Below are 20,052 nucleotides of genomic sequence, written 5' to 3' on the forward strand. Positions count from 1 at the left end.
AATACATGATAGACTAATAAATTTGATACGGTAGAAAAAAGTAGTAACCGCATTTCTTCTTTTACAAAGACCAGATTTAGTCACGGTCTCTTCCTTATTTTTTATGTTTCAGGATTAAATACAGAAGAATCGTAACTGGCTCTACTTGCCGCACTTTTAATGTACATTATAAGTAGAAACGTGTAAAACTTGCTGTCGCTGATTACTGGAAAAAATCGTTTTTTCCCCCCCACAAGCTCAGATATCTGGAAATTCGAGCAATACACGCACCAAGAACCGACAAAGATTTCCTGCCCAGTTAATCGGCAATATCTTCGATCGTTTTTGCACGCACCATATGTCGAAACAATCTTCGTAGAAGATATTCTGAAATACCAGTGTATTTCTTTTCCTTACACATATTCACATATATACACGATCAATACAAATAGAAGAAGACTGCTTAAAACTGCGAGAAGACGCGACAAATGTTACAAATGTAAGTAAGAGTTTTGAACTTTACAAGAATAGTTCGCGGCCGCTGAGTACAAAGTCTTTCGTTTCCCGCGATCGATGCAAGCGAAAATTGCTACCACATGTTTCCCTACGTAGTTCTCCAATAACTACATTTTTCAATCTAAATACTTAAGATAAGGATTTATATATACATTTTTAAAAAGAGCATCTGCATGCAATTACACGATTGTACAGTGGCCAAATTTATTAATAAGCTAATTTAAACGATTCTCCCTTTTTTATCCACATATGTATTTGTCGTTGCTTGTTCCTTGAGAAAAGGAATATTCAGATCAAATTTTTACAAAATATTTGAAATAATACCTCATATACATATAATATATAAATCGAGTTTAACTACGCGCAAGTTATATTCGTTCCAATCCGATGCAAAATACCCTTGAATATTTTTCATGTGCTCCATAGAATTGATATTAACTGTATGAAATGTTTCGTCGATCGCATGTAGTGATTAGCGTTATTTATCAAATGTGATACTTATGTTTTAATAATTTTCGACTGCACTGAATAGACCCATCGATGCATGAGAGGTGAAAATTGTTAATCGATATTTAATTATATTTAGAAAGAAAAGTGTGAAGAGAAAGAACCGAATACTAGGATCATGCGATTTGCTTTTGAAACTATTTTTAATAGTTTTGATTTGAGTAATCTACGAAAGTTCAAAAATAAAAATACTCGTAATTGTAAAGCCTCTCCCTATAAGATAATTGAACTTACGGTTAACGACGATTCTTTGAAATTCTGTGACTTTTCTTTGTCGTATCAAGTCATATCTTAACAATTGTAAAGAAAGACTTAATTCTTTCCGTGTAATAATTAAATATTGTCGTCGTGAACGATGAAGAAAACGAAGCACACTTCAATGTCGTGGACAAATTACATTGGAATCGATCCTACCTCGCGATCATACCAAAGGAATGTCGTTATTCTGTAATCGAATGAAGTACGTTGTTAAATGCCGCCTGTAAAACAGGAACAATTCGTTATATTAGACTGTATATTTTGGAGAAGGCAATTAAAATGTTTAAAAAAATTGGACAAGAATCACAGTATTGCGCTTGCAAAATGCAAGAATGTGAATAGCGTTGTTTCATAAATAAAATAACGGTCATTTAAATGGATACGATTTGTCCTACAAACTTACACAATGATTATATTTAACAAAAATAGATGTTTATTTACATACTTTATTAACAAGTGTAGTAAAATAATCATTCAATTCCATTTGCGAAAAGAATTATTAGCCTCTGTTACAAAATTTCGTAGTCCGATATAGGTACTCGATGAATTCAGCTACTCTATTTTTCTACATTGTATACTATTTTGAGATTGGTATGTATTGTAACGTGTTACAATCATTTTGAAGACCGTTCTCTCGAAAAAAATCAATCGGTACTACTACGTCCTCTATCGCGCACTAGCATGTAAGATGAACCGTTTGGTGCAATACCTAGAATAGAAGGTAGATATCTTTCTTGATTGAATTATTCGTTGTAAAAATTATTTTACATATTTCTCCAAATAAAATAACATGTCGTTTATAAGACTGGAAGATGTTTTACCTGATGCTTAAAACACAATTGGGTACATCACGATACAGAAGATAATTCTATCTGCATTTTTTCGTATCTTTCTGCTTCTTCCTTGCTAACCGATGGAATCAATTCGTGAGTGGCTTTTAAAAAGTCTTCCAATTCTACGCCAACATATTTGTCCAATTTAATTTCGTTAGAGTTATCGTGATAATTACTTAAAACTCTTCGCGCAGCATTCAGCCATGCATTTGAACAGATAGAATACAAATCTGCACCAGTTGTGTGTTCAGGTAATTGATATATTAACTTTTCTAATTCTTCTCCATTTTCATGGAATTTGAATTTACGAGTCAGTGCCTTTAACACATTAAATTGTGAATCACGATCGGAATGAATCCCTACATATAATAATTTATCGAATCGACCAGGTCTAAGAAGGGCTGGGTCAATCAGATCCGGCCTGTTTGTGGCTCCTATAATGAATATACTACTGGAACAGTCAAGACCATCCATTTCAGCGAGTAATTGGGATACCACACGATCCATTACACCTCCGCTATCTCCACTTCGTCCACGATTGGGTGCTAACGAGTCCAATTCGTCGAAGAATATTATACAAGGTGCTGCTGCTCTTGCCCGCTCGAACACTACGATGTTGCATTTTTTATTTTTCAGATATATGTTTAATACGTATTTTCATTACTTTACCTTGCCTAACATTTTTCTCGCTTTGACCGACATACATATTCAACACTTCAGGACCTTTAATTGATAAGAAGTGAAGCTGATACTCTGTCGCTACAGCTTTAGCAAGAAGCGTCTTTCCGGTTCCTGGTGGTCCATACAAGAGAAGACCAGATTGTCCGAATCCTAAAGTGTTCATCAAAGGTAACTGAATTCGCCGCATTATTTCATGTTTCAGCTTCATTAAACCACCTATGTCTTCCCAATAAACTTTTGGTACACGCGGTGCACCTTTACAATCTGTATATATCGATTGCATGTATTCTGTAAATGAAATTGAACGAATTAAAGCTGATATATTGTAAACAATAATTATTTTTACAGCATTAAAAGTGTACCATAAGCTTTATCAAAATCTTCTTGTAAAAGTGTTAATGGTTTCAAATTCTTAGTACTATCTTTGCAGTGAAATTTTACGGCATTGAGTATTAATGTCGATAAGTCTGAATATCGAAAGTCAGAACACATCCCAGAAATTTTTGATAAATTGACCTGATGATTGAGATTTCGTTTCATGAGTAACCACGAAATTAAATTCGTTCTTTCATTCTGATCTAGATGTTTCACGTGAATCGTTTCGATAAAAATTCTGTTTAGTTCAGCCGGTATATCAGACTCATTTGTAGTAGCTACTATAATAACTGGATATCTTAAATATTTATTATATAATGAATTTATTTCGTTGGAAAAGGTTGATATCACTCTTTCATCCTTTTGACCTTCAGAATTTCTTCCAAATACCTACAAGTACTATCTTAGAATATTTGCAAATAAATTAACAAAAATATCTTCAAAGTACCTCTATATTATTTAAGCACAGGATACATGGTACAGATTGTTCAGCATTACGCAGTACAATACGTAATTTAGCCTCTGTCTTTGCTGATGTTAAAGCTTGAACTTCAGCAAAATCTGTATTAAGAAAGTTTAAACCTATTTTTTCAGCCAATATTTGGACTAATTTACGTTTATTTAAACCCTGTGCACCCTTAATAAGAAATATTGGCTTTATTGATAATTGTATATCTGTTTAAGAAATAAAGCATTAAATATCTAATTTATATTACTTAGATGCAATTAGATATTTAAACATTAATCTTTACCATGATTAATAAATGGCAAAATGCAACGCTCTAATTGTTCCAGAGGTGCTGCTAAACTTGATGGATACGAGTTTACATACTTCTCTTTGGTTTGATTGTAAATAAAATGTTTTTGAGGTAGATAACTATGTATATCCGGTTCCTGAATGAGTGTGGTTTCTCCATATAAAATATAAGAAGTATCACTATCTGTAAAATCTCTATTATCATTGATGATAGAATTGACTTTAAAATATATTACAGACAGTAAAGGATTGGTATGCAAATACATTTGGTCCAATATATATTCCTTTATATTAATGCTAAATAAATCATTTTTTCTTAAAAATCTAGGTTCAGAGAAATAATTTTCTAATAAAGTACTTATTAAATTATCTGTGCTTTCATATTGATTAGAAATCATAGAAATTTTGGCTTCTCTAGCAAAGTTAATAGTGTCATCTTTTGCTGGCACTGAAAAAGATTGGAAAAATTGATTTTTTATCAAATTCTTATAATCACTTGTCCATTAAAATATATTTTGTACTTACATAAAAAACATTTATCAATAGTGCAATGCAATGCATTTTCTATATTATATTTCATAGTATTTGATGTAAATATTTCAATTTCATCAGTGTTATTTAAAGGTACAACTAAAACTTTATATTTTTTTATAGATACTGTAGAACATATATAAAACCAAGTTGGTGTAGTAATTCTAACATATTTTATGTTTGCCAATAAACAAGAATTACAGTCTATATAATAATTCTTTTCATTATAAAATTGTTTTATTAAATTCTTTAGAATAATGTCAGACAAAATAATCCAGTTATATTTTGTATCAATTAATGTTTTTAATCGAAAAAGCGCGTACTGTACAAATGTATAAAAGAGTACGTAATTATAGTTGTATTTCATTAATAATTTTGTTAATTCTCGTAAAAAATGTATATAAGAGTATAAAGAATTCATATTGCATTTGTTTCGATTAAAATTGAAAGTTAGAGCCGCATGCTGAAAAGTAAAAAGAAATCGATTTCTATGCAATGAAATGAGAGTCAAAGTTATTTAATAATAGCATTCGCAGCATGAAGATATAGTAAATTTTATACTATCTCTTATATATAATACATAAGTATGTGTATTTTAAATGATATGTCTTGATAAATAAAAATTTTTAATGAAACTTCCAAATGATTTGAAATGAATTTTCATAATAATCATAAAAAGGAAAAAGATAAGATCACTGGCGTACCAATTTTGGACCAATCTGCCAAGTTACTATAGAAACAGTGACGAAGTGGAAGTTCGAAGATCATGCGAAGTCCCTCTGCAACAGCTGTCCTATTGGTAATTTTCAACAGAGATTTGCGTGAAAACTATATTAAGCACGATAAATCTCTGGCTGCATCAGTTCTCAATTATTTCGCATAGTAGATCCAATTAAAATTCGTGATTAGTGGGACGGTAACTCTTGCATCATTTAAAGCACAGCGTAGCAGAAGACAGTGAAAAACCGTTGTTGGCCGTAGCCGTTAAATGAAAAACTAACCTAACCTAGACTGATAGCGTCCTTATTGGAGTTATCAAGACTAGATTTATTCAAATTTGAAGGTCCGCCGCGATTCGAAGAATATTATGCAAAGTTTTAGTACGTGTGAAAGGTTAAGTGTTTCCTAAAAAGACGTTGCTTACGCTTTGTCCTACTATTTCATAGCTTGAATGACTGTTTGCATTATGTTTAACTGAATACATTTTATAGATTAAGTACTTACGGACTTAAAATCTATTCGATTTCCTACATTCTCACACTTTATAACAATATATAATCACTAATATGTTGCATTGTGACACACTGAATAATGAGTCATTTAAAATTTAACATGTAGTTCTATTGTTCCAATTTTTGAATACAGTTTGAAATACCTTTAATACAGACATTTAAAAAATAATCTATCAACTTTTTATTATTTCAATCTTTTTATTTTTAGAATATAAGGTGATTTAATTAAGAAATTATAGAATTAAGAATGGATCCTGCTACAGTTATTGCGCTTTGTAAAGAAAATATTCAACCATTACGTTATGGACGAAATGCTGCACAGTTAGGAACTGCATTAAGGGCACAAGAGGATGCAGATGTTCAACAATTACTCTTACAAGAAAAACAGTGAGTTTAACAATTAACAATTCCTTTTATTGAATTATGATTAAATTAATAGTTTTCAAAGTAAAGTTTTTCTATAATTTATCATGATTATCTCATTATATCCTAAAATAGTAATTTCATGTTATATTTTTAGGATGTATGAAGATGCAATAAAAAATTATGAAGGAGATGATCCTTTAGAAAGTTGGTATGAATATATACTTTGGGTAGAACAAAGTTACCCAAAAAGTGGACATGAGTCACATATTGGGAAACTTTTGCAACAATGTTTAGCTATATTTGAAAAAGAGACCAAATATCACCAAGATCGTAGATATATACGTCTTTGGATTAATTATGTAAGATATTTAAAACATATTTTGTGTTAAAGAAATGTCTCTCTTGTTATTTTATAAAATAAGCATTTGGTTGCAGATAAGTATGCAAAAAAATCCATTAGAATTGTATCAACTTTTACATAACAATGGAATTGGGACTATGGTTGCAGATATGTACAGGGCATGGGCTTTTGAATTAGAACAGATAGAAGATTACAAACGTGCCGATGAAGTTTATTTAATGGGTTTATCTGCCTTAGCAGAACCACAGGACGAATTAGATTATGCGCACAAGTATTAATCACAAAACATACAAATACTAACAAAATTATTAACACAATAACATGCACTTCATCCATTGTAGAAACTTCCAACTCGCAGTTGCGCGTAAAACATTAGGACGTACGGATGATCGTAATGAAGTATCATTGCTTGAACAACGTCAGGCTTTTAGTTCTTTAAAAGCAATAAAAGCTGGGAAAAGAATTGGTAGTATACGTACTGGACATCGAGTACGCGAACACTTTCCTGGTACAGTTCCACAAATTCCATCGACGATGCATCACACTCGGCCAAATTCCAGGATACAAGTATATCAGGTATAAAAGTATTAAGATATTCAAAATACGGTAGTATAGAAATACATCGAGATGTTTCTATAGGATGATATGCCAGCTGAAATGAAAAATTCAAGTATATTAGATCATGTACCAGTAGAAGATACAATACATAAAGAAAATACAATTAAACCTGGCCCATGGAATGGTGGAGGTAGACGATATCCGTTAATGACACCTAGTACAAAGTTAGCTTTCAAAGGTGCAATTTTATTTACAACAAAATAATATTACTAATGCGTAAGATCGCTTTTTTTATGCATTTTATTGTTACTTAAATCTTAGTTCACGAGGATCAACCAGATGATTTTGATGCAAACAATCTAAGATTATTTCCAAACCATACATATTTTTTTGATGGTAGCAAATACCCAGAGCATTTAACTGTGCCTGTATTTGTGCCAGATCCTCCAAATCCAAATATTATATTAAGGCCACATTATCCCAAAGAATTAGTTTATGCTAATAATATGGATCAAAGTATGGAGGAAGTAAGAGCCCAGTTGTATTTACAAAGGTAATTTATTTTTGTTAATAATTATTTAGATGATAAAATTATTTTGAATAATTGTGATCAATATTTTATAGAGCACAAACTTTAGATAAAAAGCATGATGTGTCAGATATAAGAGGGACTAATCATCAAGTGCAGCATAAAGGTTTTGAATCTGAACATCAGAGACACAATGTATCTTTACAAGAATTGCAAAGACAGAGGCAAGAATTTGAACAACAAGAGTTAACAGAGAGACAAAGGAAAGTAGAACAACAACTTAGGGAAGCCGAACAACTTGAATTGGATAGACAGAGACTTCAAGCTGAACAACAAGAACTCCAAAGACAGCAGTATGAAGCTGAAACTCAAGCATTAGAAACTCAAAGGCGTAAGGCAGAGCAACGTGAATTAGAACGATTAGAAGCAGAAAGAATTGAAGCCGAAAGGATCGAAGCAGAAAGACTCGAAGCTCAGAGAATGGAAGCAGAATTGAATTCGCAACGAAAATTACAGTCTAGTTTTATGCATCAACATCATACATCATCATTAAACACTGAGCCTGAAGAACATTTACTCGGACAAAGTCTTACCGTTAATACGAAAGAAGCAATGTCAGTCGTACAAGACATGTGGCGCTCTCCGGATACAGTACCTACAACGCCTAATTTTCGTACTCCTATGACACCTAGAATTTCAGATGCCAAGACCAAATTATCTTTTGATATACATATGGATAGTTCAATGACGCAGCATGCAATGTCAAACAGCAAACATCATTCGGGATATAACATACAACCTTATAATGATCAAGAAAATCACCAGAATTATTCTGCTCATCAAAGTTATTCTAATCAAGAACATCAAAACTCTTATAGTAATCCCGGATTACATAATACATACCAATATCAAATGCAGGTATAATATAAGTTATATATAAAGAAAGATTTATATATGTAGGAAATTATTATACTAATTCTTAAAATAATTAATTACAGCAACAAGTACATGAGCAACAAGTACAACAACCTCATTCCCGACTGCATCATTCACAGCATCATCAACAATTAATTCAAGCACATCAACAGGCTCACGTGATTTCTCATCATCATACTCTTCCCCATGTCTCGCACTTGCAGTCTCATAGTCAGATTCAACATCATCAATCTCATCCTCAACAACATCAACCATCACATAATCAACATCTTCACCATCAGCCACACCAAGCACATCAACACATACAACATATTCAACAAGTTTATGGCACCATAATGCCCAATGACATTGCTTATCAGCAGTATCCTTCACAGCTAGAATCTACCTTAATACAACAAAATGTAGAGCCTCAAAAGCAGCTTCATTATCCCCCATATAACGAATTAGACATTGAAACTAGCAAACCATACAGGATGCCACCCGAATTACCGTATATAAAGTCTCCAGGAATGAATCGTAGAGATATTAAATATCTTGAAAGTGCCGAAGATAAAGAAAATGCTATCGTCGTTGATTATAATGGACCACTAGAAGAAAATATGACGCCAAAAGCACCAGATGAAAATAACTTATATATTGACGAAAGTCTTGGTATTAGTCCATTGACGGGAAATAATGATACTTGTTACACAGAAGCATTTAATACACAATTAACAAGTTCTACACCTATGACTAATCAATTTAGGCAGTCTTACAAAGTAGCAGAAGGAACTTCACAATATCCAAATCAGTGTGCTGCACCTCTACCGTATGCGACTTTTTAATTACATAATTAATTAGTACAACAACATTCCAATTTATATTTATTTCATATCTCATTTACAGCTCTTCAGAGGCACCAAATGCAGAAACTGAAGACAAGTTGAGTGTCATACTAGAATCTACTAGAGAATATATTTCAAGCAGTTCTGGCAGCAGTACCCATACAAGAAATACTGTATTGGGCTTTACATTAACAAAAGAAGATCTGGTTCCTATAAAAGAACAAAGTATTACTAGAGGTATTTTAATCAAATATATTAACATTTTTTTATTTATTGTAACATTCTTTGTATATGAAGGAAGATTTTTTATCTAACAAGGTGGAGAAGATGAAATAAAAGATGTTACTCTTTCTGCAAACCAACCTTACGAACAAAAATTACAAACCCAAATTCAAGCTGTGCACGCTCAAAGTCCGCGTACGGTACAACGTAACGTGGATCAAATTACTTCTGAAATTAAGAAGAATTGTGATCTACGAAAATCAATTAATTTTAAACTTAACGAAATAGAACAAAAAGAAAAAGTTGATACGATGGAATGTGAAGAGCACCACGAACCAATGGAAGAAGCTGAGGAAGAAACTTTCCAATTACCTTCGGGAAATATAAATCCTTTCGATAGAAATTTGATAACTGGTCTTTTAAAAAAAATAAAATTTCCTCAGCCATATCATGCAGAGGGATATGTGAGATTAAATATTAACTTAAATAAGCTTGTGCCTTCTACTATGATTACGCTTGGTCAGTGTATTTCGATGTAAAAACATCAGATGGAAACATTTTTTCGTTGTTTCGATACTTCTTACCTTTACTTGTTTCACGTATTTAGGTACTGAAGCATACGATTTGGGAAAGTGCCTTGGAAAGGGAACGTACGGTACAGTATTCAAAGCAGTGAATTTGCAAACAGGTCAAATAGTTGCCCTGAAAACTCAAAAACCTGCTTGGGTTTGGGAGTTTTATATCACTAGGGAAATAAAAAATCGTCTTACTAACCCACATATGGTAAAATATTTATTTATAGTATTCATAAATAACGACTTTAATAAATAATAAATAATAATTCTTTTTCTAGTTACGTGGATTTATGGATGTCTCGATGGCATACGTCGCGAATAATAGTAGTGTATTAGTTTCAGAATATTCCAGATTTGGAACATTATTAGCAGTAACAAATCAAATAAAAATTACCACGGGAAAACCATTGTTAGAACATTTGGCTATATTTTTCACGATTGAAATATTGCAAATTGTGGAATATTTACACAAATGTCAAATAATCCACGGAGACATTAAACCAGACAATTTTCTCTTAATGCGTTTGTATGTATATTTACATGATATATTTATATTTTATGAAACAAATCTACTGTGTTACATTTATAAATATAATTTTAGACCGACGGAAGATGTAAGGCCGACGATACAGTTAATAGATTTTGGATGTAGTATAGATATGAGTCTATTACCAGAAAAAACGACATTTACTCAGATCATAAAAACAGAAGATTTTACGTGTATCGAAATGCAAACTGGAAAACCGTGGACGTATCAGACTGATCTGTATTGTTTAGCAGCGACAAGTCATTGCTTACTATTTGGTAATTATATGAGAGTTTCGAATATTGGTGGTCGTTGGTTTATCACATCGAAAATACCAAGGTATTTATATTTAAACAAAAGTATTTTTTAGTTATAAAGTTGTAAAGGGTATGATACATTAAAGATTTACTTAAAAATACAGGTATGCTAAAAAAGCTGCTTGGGAGCAATTCTTTACAGAACTATTAAATATTGAATCGTGCGATAAAATGCCCGATTTATCAAAATTGCGCAATATGATGGAAGAAACATTAGCACAGATGACAGATGCCCAACAGAAATTTAGAAATTTTGTCAATATCTTAAACAAACGATAACAGTTACTGAATATACTGTATCAAATGTTGTGTCCCAATGTGTGCACATATTTAGAAAAGAACCAACATTTATTAAGAAAAATTAATGTTACTATGCTATTTATTATCAAAGTTAATAATATGGTGATATATGTAATACACAGTTAATAATACATGAAATGCACTTTATGGCCTGCTTCGTGGAGGCTTTAATGAACTGTATTGCTTGCACATAATCAATTATATTAAAAATACGAAATATTTCATTCGACGAAAGAGAAAAAGAACTTTTCAATCTGATATTACAGACATTTTATGCTCCATAAGTTATAAAAATGTCTTTCAAGATACCTCGTGACATAGTACCTGGATGTTAGCATCTGTCACGTAAGTTATGTAAAGGCAGATTTGTATAATAAAGTTGAGTAAAAGTAAAACTTTGAGAAAAACGAATATGTAAAAAAAAATAAATATTTATAATACAATGCGCGTGAGATAAATGCGGATGGTTTACTCTACGTTTTGTAATTACTAATGTCTTATAATTACAAGCGGAAAAAGTTGTGTACTAACATATTACCAAGTACACGATACCAGCTTGCATACTATATCTAGATAATATGTATGTATAATATGACCTATATGAGATAAAATAAACTTTTGTTCTACAGATATCAAATTTAAAATTCGAAATTTTCTTACACGCACGTACATGTATTTTAATGTAATAATGTCAAAAATCAAATTGCTCTCATATACTCTGTAACAAAACAAAAACGTAATAAAAGCAAAAACATTTATGCTTCAACAACTGTTCTTGATATTTTGTTTTATTTTAGATACGCTTCGATGATATTTGATAACAAAATATGCAAGCTCATAGTATGCAAAGATTTAACACAATATATAACCAACTCTATACAAAAGTTATATTGATGTATGATTTTTTACTTTGTTTTATATTTTTCAGTTTAAATGTGCAGGCTTTTTTGCCAATATCCACTAAACAGGCCTTTATGTAGTATATTTTATAAAATGGAATTTATTGTATCTCTAACACGCATATGATAGAAATGTCAAAATTTGTGTTCAAACGATTTGATTTTAGATTTTATAAAATGCACAAGAACACTAGGTTGTCTAATATTTAAAGGATGATATAAATTACATGTATAGCATTATAAAACATATTGATAATAATAGACAACCTATTGCTCTCATTAAAAAATTTCTGAGAATATGCCTTATCTTATTTTAACGGTGCAACGTAAAAATATTTATATTCGTATAAGATATATATATATACAATTAGTCGATACATCCATTATAAAAATGAGGGACAAAATGACGAGTGGTACACATCGATGGAATTAGGTTTAATTATACAAATAAATTTAAAAAGAGTATTATCTTAGCAGTAGGTGATATTTACTACCGTTAGTTTACTTATTTTTATAAAATTTAAAAAATATATATTTCTCTCTTCTAAGATTTCTAATCATATTTAAAAGCTTTTGTTCCATAGACTTCTTTGTGTATTATTGTTAAATATATCTTATTACATGAAATTAAAAGTAATTGAATCATTGCAGGCAAGTTTTACATTATATATAAATTAGTAAGATCTCGTAAAATTTTTCTATACCTTGTTATGTTATACTGGTCATTCACAATAACAGATACATGCATACCACGAAATCTTGTATTAAAAAAAGTCAGATTCTTCTAAATATAACTATTTACAAATATTAATCATATTTTAAAAATTGTTATACGGTAATTGTGAATTTTGTAAATCAAATCTAAAACTTTCACGAACTATAAGAAATTAATATGTGACAAATCTTTGTTTAAAAGCTCATAATTGCAAGAGGACATTGCACAAGTGCATAATTTTCATATTAATATAGCTATATAAGTAACATAATTTAATCCTCTCTTCTTTTCAAGTTTTACCATAAAATTTTCGATTTAATAAATACAACAGCAAATTTACATTAACTTTTGCTTTACCAAACATATCCATAATTGGTGCACCTTCAAACTGTAACTCAAGTAATTTTTGTATGTCGATATCAATCTTTTCCATTTCTACTCCCATAAATTTACAACGCACGCTAAAAAGACCACTATGTTCTGTTGGACTTATTTCAAAAATTACATTTTTAAACTGCGATTGTGGAAGTCCATCAACTTCTAACAGTACTCCTTTTTCTTGTAGTTTGGCCGCAGAATATTTCAGTGTCATCTTAGATCTTAATTTAACTTGATTATTTTTTTGACTGGCTTTAAGTGCTTGCAAAGATCTGTAAACAATTTATATCCATTACAAGTATGAAATGTAAGGAAAAATTATATACATACCCTTTGCCCGTGTGTAGATTCTCCAAACATCGTTGTATATATTCATTATAGTACTCTACTTGTTCTTGGTAATATTTGCATTTTTCTTCCAGTCTTTGTTTAGTTGTTCGTAAAGTCTGTAATTCTTTATTCCGAATAATTCGATATTTTCCTTTATTACAAAGATCTTTGGCCACTGCAGTTATAATATTTTGATACCCATCGTCTCGACTGACCCATCCGTCAAGTTCGAGTTTATTAAGATACGCCCGTAACTGAAGCTTACAATCATTCAACGATGAACTGTAAATAAATTTTTATTTTTTTTTTTTTGTTTAATAATTAATAATTTGTTTCATTACTATATACTATATACCTCTTATGAATAGTAGTTAAAGTAGGCGATAAGCTGGAGCATTTTACGTCGTGTAGGTTTTTTTGCACAGGAGAACATACAGGAACTTCTAGAGCTTTAACTAATGTTTGACCTTTTAAGAACTGCAGTACAGAAACCAATAATTCTTTCGTTTTTATGAAGAGCTTGTTCAAACTAGCGTCTTCGTCTTCTGGTACTTGAAATTTATTCGTGAGTACCAGACATACTTCCATTTTCCCAAAGCGTATTAAATTCGCTTCACAAGCAACATCAGCTAATAAATAATTGTAATATAACATATTAGGCTCGATTAAATAAAATGAATGATAATAAATTATTTCTTACAGATTCCAAGTAAAGATGCAACAGTTGGCGCAGGACCTAAATCATCCAATAAATCATGTAAGGAATCCATTGGATCTGATGCTATCTGATCTTGATATTCTAACATAAGACAATGAGTGTCACAAATTTCCTGTAAGTAATATAATTAAAAAGATTAATAATGAGAAATTTCCGATTTTTGCGTGATTATTACAGTTCGTTTACTTGTAAAGAAATATAAATCTCAGGTCTCTGAATGAGTGTGGCTTCCGTATATTCGTGTATACAAAAATGTTCTTCTAGATCTTCAATTTGACAACAATAACGGAAGAATTTTTTAAACTTTTCATGGCATTCAATTATAAATGGATTCAAACAAACTAGATGTGTGGCCTCTTCACCAAACTAAAACAAAAATTTATATAAAATGTGTGTCTTTTGTTTAGTTCTAAAGATTATGATTATTAAAATGAATGTAATTACCCCTTTCTTAGAAGCAGCAAATTGTAATATTTTTGCAATACTCGCTAAATTTCTTCGTTGATCATTTGATAATGATCTATCAATTGGTAATGTAATTATATCGAAAGCATCTGGAGCTACAATAGCTGCATTTATAAAATGATAATAAATCAAATTTCCCACTACTTTCAAAATATCTTTTTCTGGAGCATTTGGAAATTTTTCAGTTAAGGAGTCGTTTAAAATTTTAGCCATATATAACATTCCATATGGTATCAAATCTCGTGATTCAGTTATTTTAGTCAAAAATTCTAAAACAGTACTTTGTAATAATTCTATTCCTTTATTTAATCTAATTTGTACTTGCTCATAATCTAAAGCTTGTTGTTGTGTTACCGTATAAGGCAAATTCCTGTTGAAACAAATGATTATAAAACAACATTGACTTACATATTTGCTTTAAACTTACGATGTTTCTCCTGTTTCCATTTCTAACTGATTTCGCCAGCACTTATAAATATCAATGGGATTCGTTTCTATATTTAATGTACGATCGGCTAAAATTTTTTCAATAATTGGTCCAACAATTTGCCTCAAAGCTCTTTGACCATTTAATTGCCGTGCATAATTTACTGCCATTTTCAAGACAAGAGGGTTTCCGGTAACGACTTCAGATGGTTTTTGAAATTTACATCTATATATTAAATTATAATTATTAGTTATTTTACATTTGACTTATATTCATCATATCATATTTTTATGTAATGGTCACTATACCTGATTTCTTCTTGTAATGCACTCCCAAATAATTTTAATAACAAATATTCTTCTCTGATATTTGATCCAAAGTTAAACAATGTTAAAATCACATTTTGGAGAAACTTATTTGTTTTACTTTGAGGTAAGAGGAATAAAAGTTTTGATAAGTATTTTGGATTAGTTTGCAGTGCATAAAACAAATGTTGATATCCTTCCAACATTTTTCGACCTTCTTTAGTTAATGATTTTAAGCCTTTGTGTGAAATAACACCATCTGATAAAGAGCTTCTTTGATCTCTGTTGGAATGCTTTTGCTTTGCAAGAGTTTCTAAGCTCCTTCCATGGGCTACAACATCCTAAAATTTATAGTCTTGTAGATATATTTTTAATCAAGTCTAAATTCAATATATTTTTTTATTTTAAACATTACTTGTAGTGTAATTCTATTTTGTATAAGTAAACCAATTTTTATATCCATACTATCCAATTGTTGGGATAAAACCTGGTTGTGTCGTATACTTTGCACAACTTCGAGTTTTAAATTCTGTAACAGTAAATTCACTATAGAATATAAATAATTGAACTATTGTTATAATATTAAACACTTATACTTGTAACTCTAAGTCTTTGTCATAATCCTCTGCGTTAAAATTTAAAATCGCAGAAAAATGACGAACTACAGGAAATGGTGGTTTTTCCTTATGTAACAATGAACGGAAAGCATGTCTTTCGGCACGACTCCGCCACCAAGCTTGTATTTTTATAATTTTTTCTTCCTAAAAAGTATAATATATTAAATAAACTAATTCAACTCTTAATGCATCATATATAAAGTTGTAACAAAAAAGAAATGGATCATTTACATGTTTTCTATAATAATCCAATATGTTTGCATATTTAGTTTCCACTTTCAAAGACGTATTTTGAGATTTTTTTTCATTATATTTTTTTTTATCTTCTAGTAATTTCTCATATTGTTTACGCTGTACTATACTTCTCCACCAAGCTTGGATTCGAATAATTTTATCTACATTATTATAAAAATATGTAAACCTATTAGAAAGTTTTTTTCTCAATAAATATCCACGGGCATAAGCTTGGAACCAGATTATCTGATTATTTATTTTACACTTTTTGTGTTTTCTTGCAGTAATGCTTTTTATTAATTCCTGGAAATAACGAACAGATATACCTTTTAACATTTTTTTGATTTAAATGGCTTAAATCTTTTAGTTGTACAATACTTTTATGTCTTCCATATCAATATAAAATGTTTCCGTCAGATTTTTTGGACAATCCCAAGTATAATTGTAGTTCTTTAAATCTAAATAGGATTCATTATTTTTATGAGTAACATAACGAACAAGTTCGCAATTGTACTTTTCACTCTGAAATATGGAAGAAAATTATTAAATTACATTCTGCATTAAATATATAGTTTACTATACAATTATACCTTCATATTTTTTAAATCGTATAAGGTTTTATAACAATTTGCTTTATATTCCTCTGGTATTTTAATACCAAATTTTTGAAGGCATTGAAGTATAAATGACATATCATTTTGCTTTAATCCAATATTAATGTTTGATAAAAATTTACAGACTGCAAAAAAAACGAAAAATATTATTAAAGCACTATAAGCATAATAATAAATAAATAACATATGCATGCATTGTACCATTTTTAACATTTGAAGATTCTGTATTAACAACTTTTGTTACATTTTCTACATCTTCTAGCCACAATTCAGAACCATCAATATGTTTTTCTTCGAGGCATTTTTTAAATAATTTCAAATAAAGAGATACATCTTCTGGTGAAACAGGAGTTTGTAATTTTAAAATAGAATTTTTTAAAGCAGCTATAATACCATTTCGGTCATTTTCTACGACAGCAGAGTTTAATTGACGTAGAACTTGTATTACTGTCAAGACATTAAAAAATTAAAAATATTGTATAATTTACATAGATGTACACAGTTTACACAAAATATACCTTCATCATCAATTTGGCACTGTTGATTGACAGCATCAATGCAGTCTTGAATATCGATATATGTTAATAAAGGACATTCTTCATCAGCTGCCTGCTTTTTACATCGAACTGCTGCTAATGCTCTATAATACTTTACTTTATTCCCTTGATCTAATTCCTAAGATATGATATGTATATATATATATATGTATATGTACACAAAAATAATTACTCATTACAGTTATAATTATAAAAATATAAACTCACAGAAACATGGCAATCTGGATTTGTCAATGCTTGATAAACTAAATCTGGATTTCCCGTGTCTACAGCTTTACTAATTTCTGCAATCGTTGATAAAACACGCGTACTGGCTACAATATCGCTATATGAAAGGTCGTTCTATTAAGGATATTATTTTTATTAATACAAATTTTTTACATTATTTTATATCTTACATATTCTATTTTTACCTGAGATTCAATACGATCAATTTTCATCTCTTCATAATATAACGGTAATGCAAAATCATCAATTTTTTCTCTCAATCCTAAATCAGGTTTTTTTAGAACTTCATAGAAATCATCTCGTACACCATTTTGTAATATTAGATTTAAAAGCTTTACACAATCCTCACCTACGTTAAGAAAAATATTTGGAATAACAATTACATTTAATAAGATAATCTTTGTTATGCAATACTAACGTTTCCGAGATTTAAGTGCGGTTTCATTTGTTTTATCAATTTCCTTCTGAAATAGTTGCTTCCAATGATGATAATTGCTTTCTGAATATATATTGTTCCACTCAGAGCTTTCTAATAATTGCATTAGTTGTTCTTTATACAATTGTGCGTTCTCGTGAATGATATTCTGAAAAAAATAAAATAATACTGATAATAGAAGAATTATAAACGAATATATTAATAAGAATGTCAAGGTAAAACATACTTTTAAACACAATGTAGACGTCTTTAATATATCCATAAAATCATTATTTTTACAACGAATAGACTGAATTATATTTTTCATAGTACACTGAACTAAAAAAGATGTGCATAGTTAGAAAGAGAAACATAATTCAAAAAATAATAATTAGAAAATAATAATTCTCATTACAACTTACCATTAACACAATTAATATGACCTTGAATTTCTGCTTGAGTTAATAATTCATCATATACATCTGGTACATAAGTATCATTAAGAGACTGTTAAAATTATATTATTAATACTTATTAGAAATATAACTAAAGAAATTTTGATTAGGAGAATCATTGCTTACTCTATTAAGCATAGCTTGTGCTTTAGATTCCTTTGCTTCAAACAAAGCATCAGTGTATTCCTTACAGTAGCAAGGCATAATATTGTTCAACTGCACTACTTTATTTTGAAGAGCAGTTAATATTTTCTCATTATTCTTAAAATGAAATATTCATTCATTAATTATTCAAATTGTTACTTAAAGTACTTTATAAATAAAAGTGACATCCATACTTTTTCTGTAATAGATTGATTGACTGCTATTACTGCAGCATGAAGTGTTGCTGCATCAATCTCCATATTATTTGTTAATAAGCCGCCAATTTTTTGGAAGGAAGGCATTTGAATTCCATATTTCTTTAATTCCTTACTAACAGCATTTATTTCTTCCTCTAGAAAGAATGAAATGGTAACAAAATAACATGATCAATGGATTTTTTCACAGTATAGTAGAATCACACAAGTACCAGTAAAATTCACTTTTCCATATAAGTCTTGAATTTGTGGAGCTTTGCCCAGTTTAAACAAATGAGTACTCAGAGCATGAATACAATATATTGCACGAGGCATATTTTTTTTATCGTAGATATCTGTTGTTTCTGGCTGAAAAGTCTATTAAAAAATTATTCTTATTATTTTAGGTAAATATAATTATAAATAATAATTTAATCTTACGTAAAAAAAACACGTACTAGTGGTAACTGCATGGATTTTAAGCACTTTAAAAAGTGGTTAATATTATCTGTATGTTTAAATTGTAAACCAACTGCTGCATAGCGCTTTTGTTCAGAATCATATATTTTATGAACAGACAAGGATTCAGGTGCCATAAAATGGGCAAGTTTTGCTAAATACACTCCGTTTCTTAAATTCTCTTCTAATTCAGTTGTTGGTGGTAAAGTTTCTCTAAGACATGCTTCCATCCACCTATTAAATAAGGAATATTTAGTCATTCTTAAGTAAGCAGAATAATAACAATTTATTAAAAACTTGGCAACATATTTACTTCTTGGCTTCCTCTAAATGACAGAGGTATTCATAAGCAACTGTTTTATGACGTTGTTCATCCATTTCATCTGCCGATTTACGGATATCCGTCCCTGCAAAACTTTATCTTCTAAATAAAGAATCAAAATCTAGGTATGTATTCCATAACAATATTACTACAACATTCAATTTCATGTTGCAACTTTCGATTTGACATTTACATGATATAGGGTATAAAGAGAAAATTAAATGTCCACACTGATCATTAATTTTACCTCTTTCATGATTACTTAATTTATCGTCGATATCACTCATATCAAAGGATAAGAAAATGCAATTAACACACAAAAAGTGAGAATGACACACAATAGTTGGAGTACGTTAAATTCTACAAATTCAAACTTGTTCAAAACTACAAGAA

The 20,052-nt window shown here is 30.0% G+C and overlaps 4 protein-coding genes across 8 annotated transcripts in view; 2 read left to right on the forward strand and 2 right to left on the reverse strand.

The window, feature by feature from the left end:
* Cbl (E3 ubiquitin-protein ligase CBL) overlaps nt 1–2,063 on the forward strand; it is a 16,762-nt gene extending 14,699 nt beyond the window's left edge. For both annotated transcript variants that reach the window (XM_033330605.2, XM_033330612.2), the window contains exon 8: nt 113–2,063. Coding sequence is in view for 1 of the 2 variants with exons in the window: in XM_033330612.2 (XP_033186503.1) it covers nt 113–135 (23 nt within the window). In the remaining variant the exon portion in view is untranslated. The remainder of the gene's footprint in view (nt 1–112) is intronic.
* Nucleotides 363–5,281, reverse strand: Pex6 (peroxisomal biogenesis factor 6). 2 transcript variants are annotated; one of them, XR_013058834.1, is made up of 9 exons: nt 5,142–5,281; nt 4,432–4,900; nt 3,902–4,354; nt 3,598–3,824; nt 3,137–3,539; nt 2,763–3,062; nt 2,082–2,701; nt 1,706–1,969; nt 363–1,481 (listed from the first exon to the last, which is right to left on the reverse strand). XR_013058834.1 is itself a non-coding variant. In XM_033330592.2 (8 exons), the coding sequence occupies exons 2-7, from the start codon at nt 4,856–4,858 to the stop codon at nt 2,109–2,111; spliced, it is 2,403 nt and encodes an 800-aa protein (XP_033186483.1). In that variant the 5' UTR covers nt 4,859–4,900; nt 5,142–5,281; the 3' UTR covers nt 1,671–1,969; nt 2,082–2,108. The 2 variants fall into 2 exon arrangements, 1 of the variants encoding a protein (XP_033186483.1); XM_033330592.2 differs by lacking the exon at nt 363–1,481 and having other exon boundaries at nt 1,671–1,969.
* Nucleotides 5,168–11,827, forward strand: LOC117155012 (uncharacterized). Of its 3 annotated transcripts, none has more exons than XM_033330571.2 (15): nt 5,168–5,236; nt 5,878–6,056; nt 6,190–6,394; nt 6,471–6,667; nt 6,738–6,972; nt 7,036–7,192; nt 7,276–7,507; nt 7,579–8,401; nt 8,482–9,227; nt 9,305–9,480; nt 9,562–9,984; nt 10,073–10,248; nt 10,319–10,566; nt 10,642–10,905; nt 10,988–11,827. In XM_033330571.2, exons 2-15 carry the CDS (start codon nt 5,917–5,919, stop codon nt 11,160–11,162), a joined length of 4,197 nt encoding a protein of 1,398 aa, XP_033186462.1. In that variant the 5' UTR covers nt 5,168–5,236; nt 5,878–5,916; the 3' UTR covers nt 11,163–11,827. The 3 variants fall into 3 exon arrangements, with proteins under 3 accessions (XP_033186462.1, XP_033186447.1, XP_033186454.1); XM_033330556.2 differs by lacking the exon at nt 5,168–5,236 and adding an exon at nt 5,397–5,537; XM_033330563.2 differs by lacking the exon at nt 5,168–5,236 and adding an exon at nt 5,417–5,550.
* Nucleotides 11,825–20,031, reverse strand: LOC117155005 (ras GTPase-activating-like protein IQGAP1). The gene is made up of 26 exons (XM_033330538.2): nt 19,907–20,031; nt 19,651–19,744; nt 19,337–19,571; nt 19,112–19,256; nt 18,879–19,036; nt 18,667–18,801; nt 18,508–18,592; nt 18,333–18,424; nt 18,089–18,254; nt 17,856–18,019; nt 17,650–17,784; nt 17,404–17,560; nt 17,087–17,332; nt 16,862–17,010; nt 16,650–16,793; nt 16,269–16,574; nt 16,017–16,181; nt 15,836–15,949; nt 15,424–15,761; nt 15,116–15,340; nt 14,668–15,058; nt 14,410–14,589; nt 14,206–14,335; nt 13,861–14,134; nt 13,506–13,787; nt 11,825–13,447 (listed from the first exon to the last, which is right to left on the reverse strand). The coding sequence occupies exons 1-26, from the start codon at nt 19,944–19,946 to the stop codon at nt 13,087–13,089; spliced, it is 4,911 nt and encodes a 1,636-aa protein (XP_033186429.1). The 5' UTR covers nt 19,947–20,031; the 3' UTR covers nt 11,825–13,086.
* Nucleotides 20,032–20,052: the final 21 nt, after the last annotated feature.

Source organism: Bombus vancouverensis, chromosome 7, assembly GCF_051014615.1.
Source record: "Bombus vancouverensis nearcticus chromosome 7, iyBomVanc1_principal, whole genome shotgun sequence".
Taxonomy (NCBI): Eukaryota; Metazoa; Arthropoda; class Insecta; order Hymenoptera; family Apidae; genus Bombus; species Bombus vancouverensis.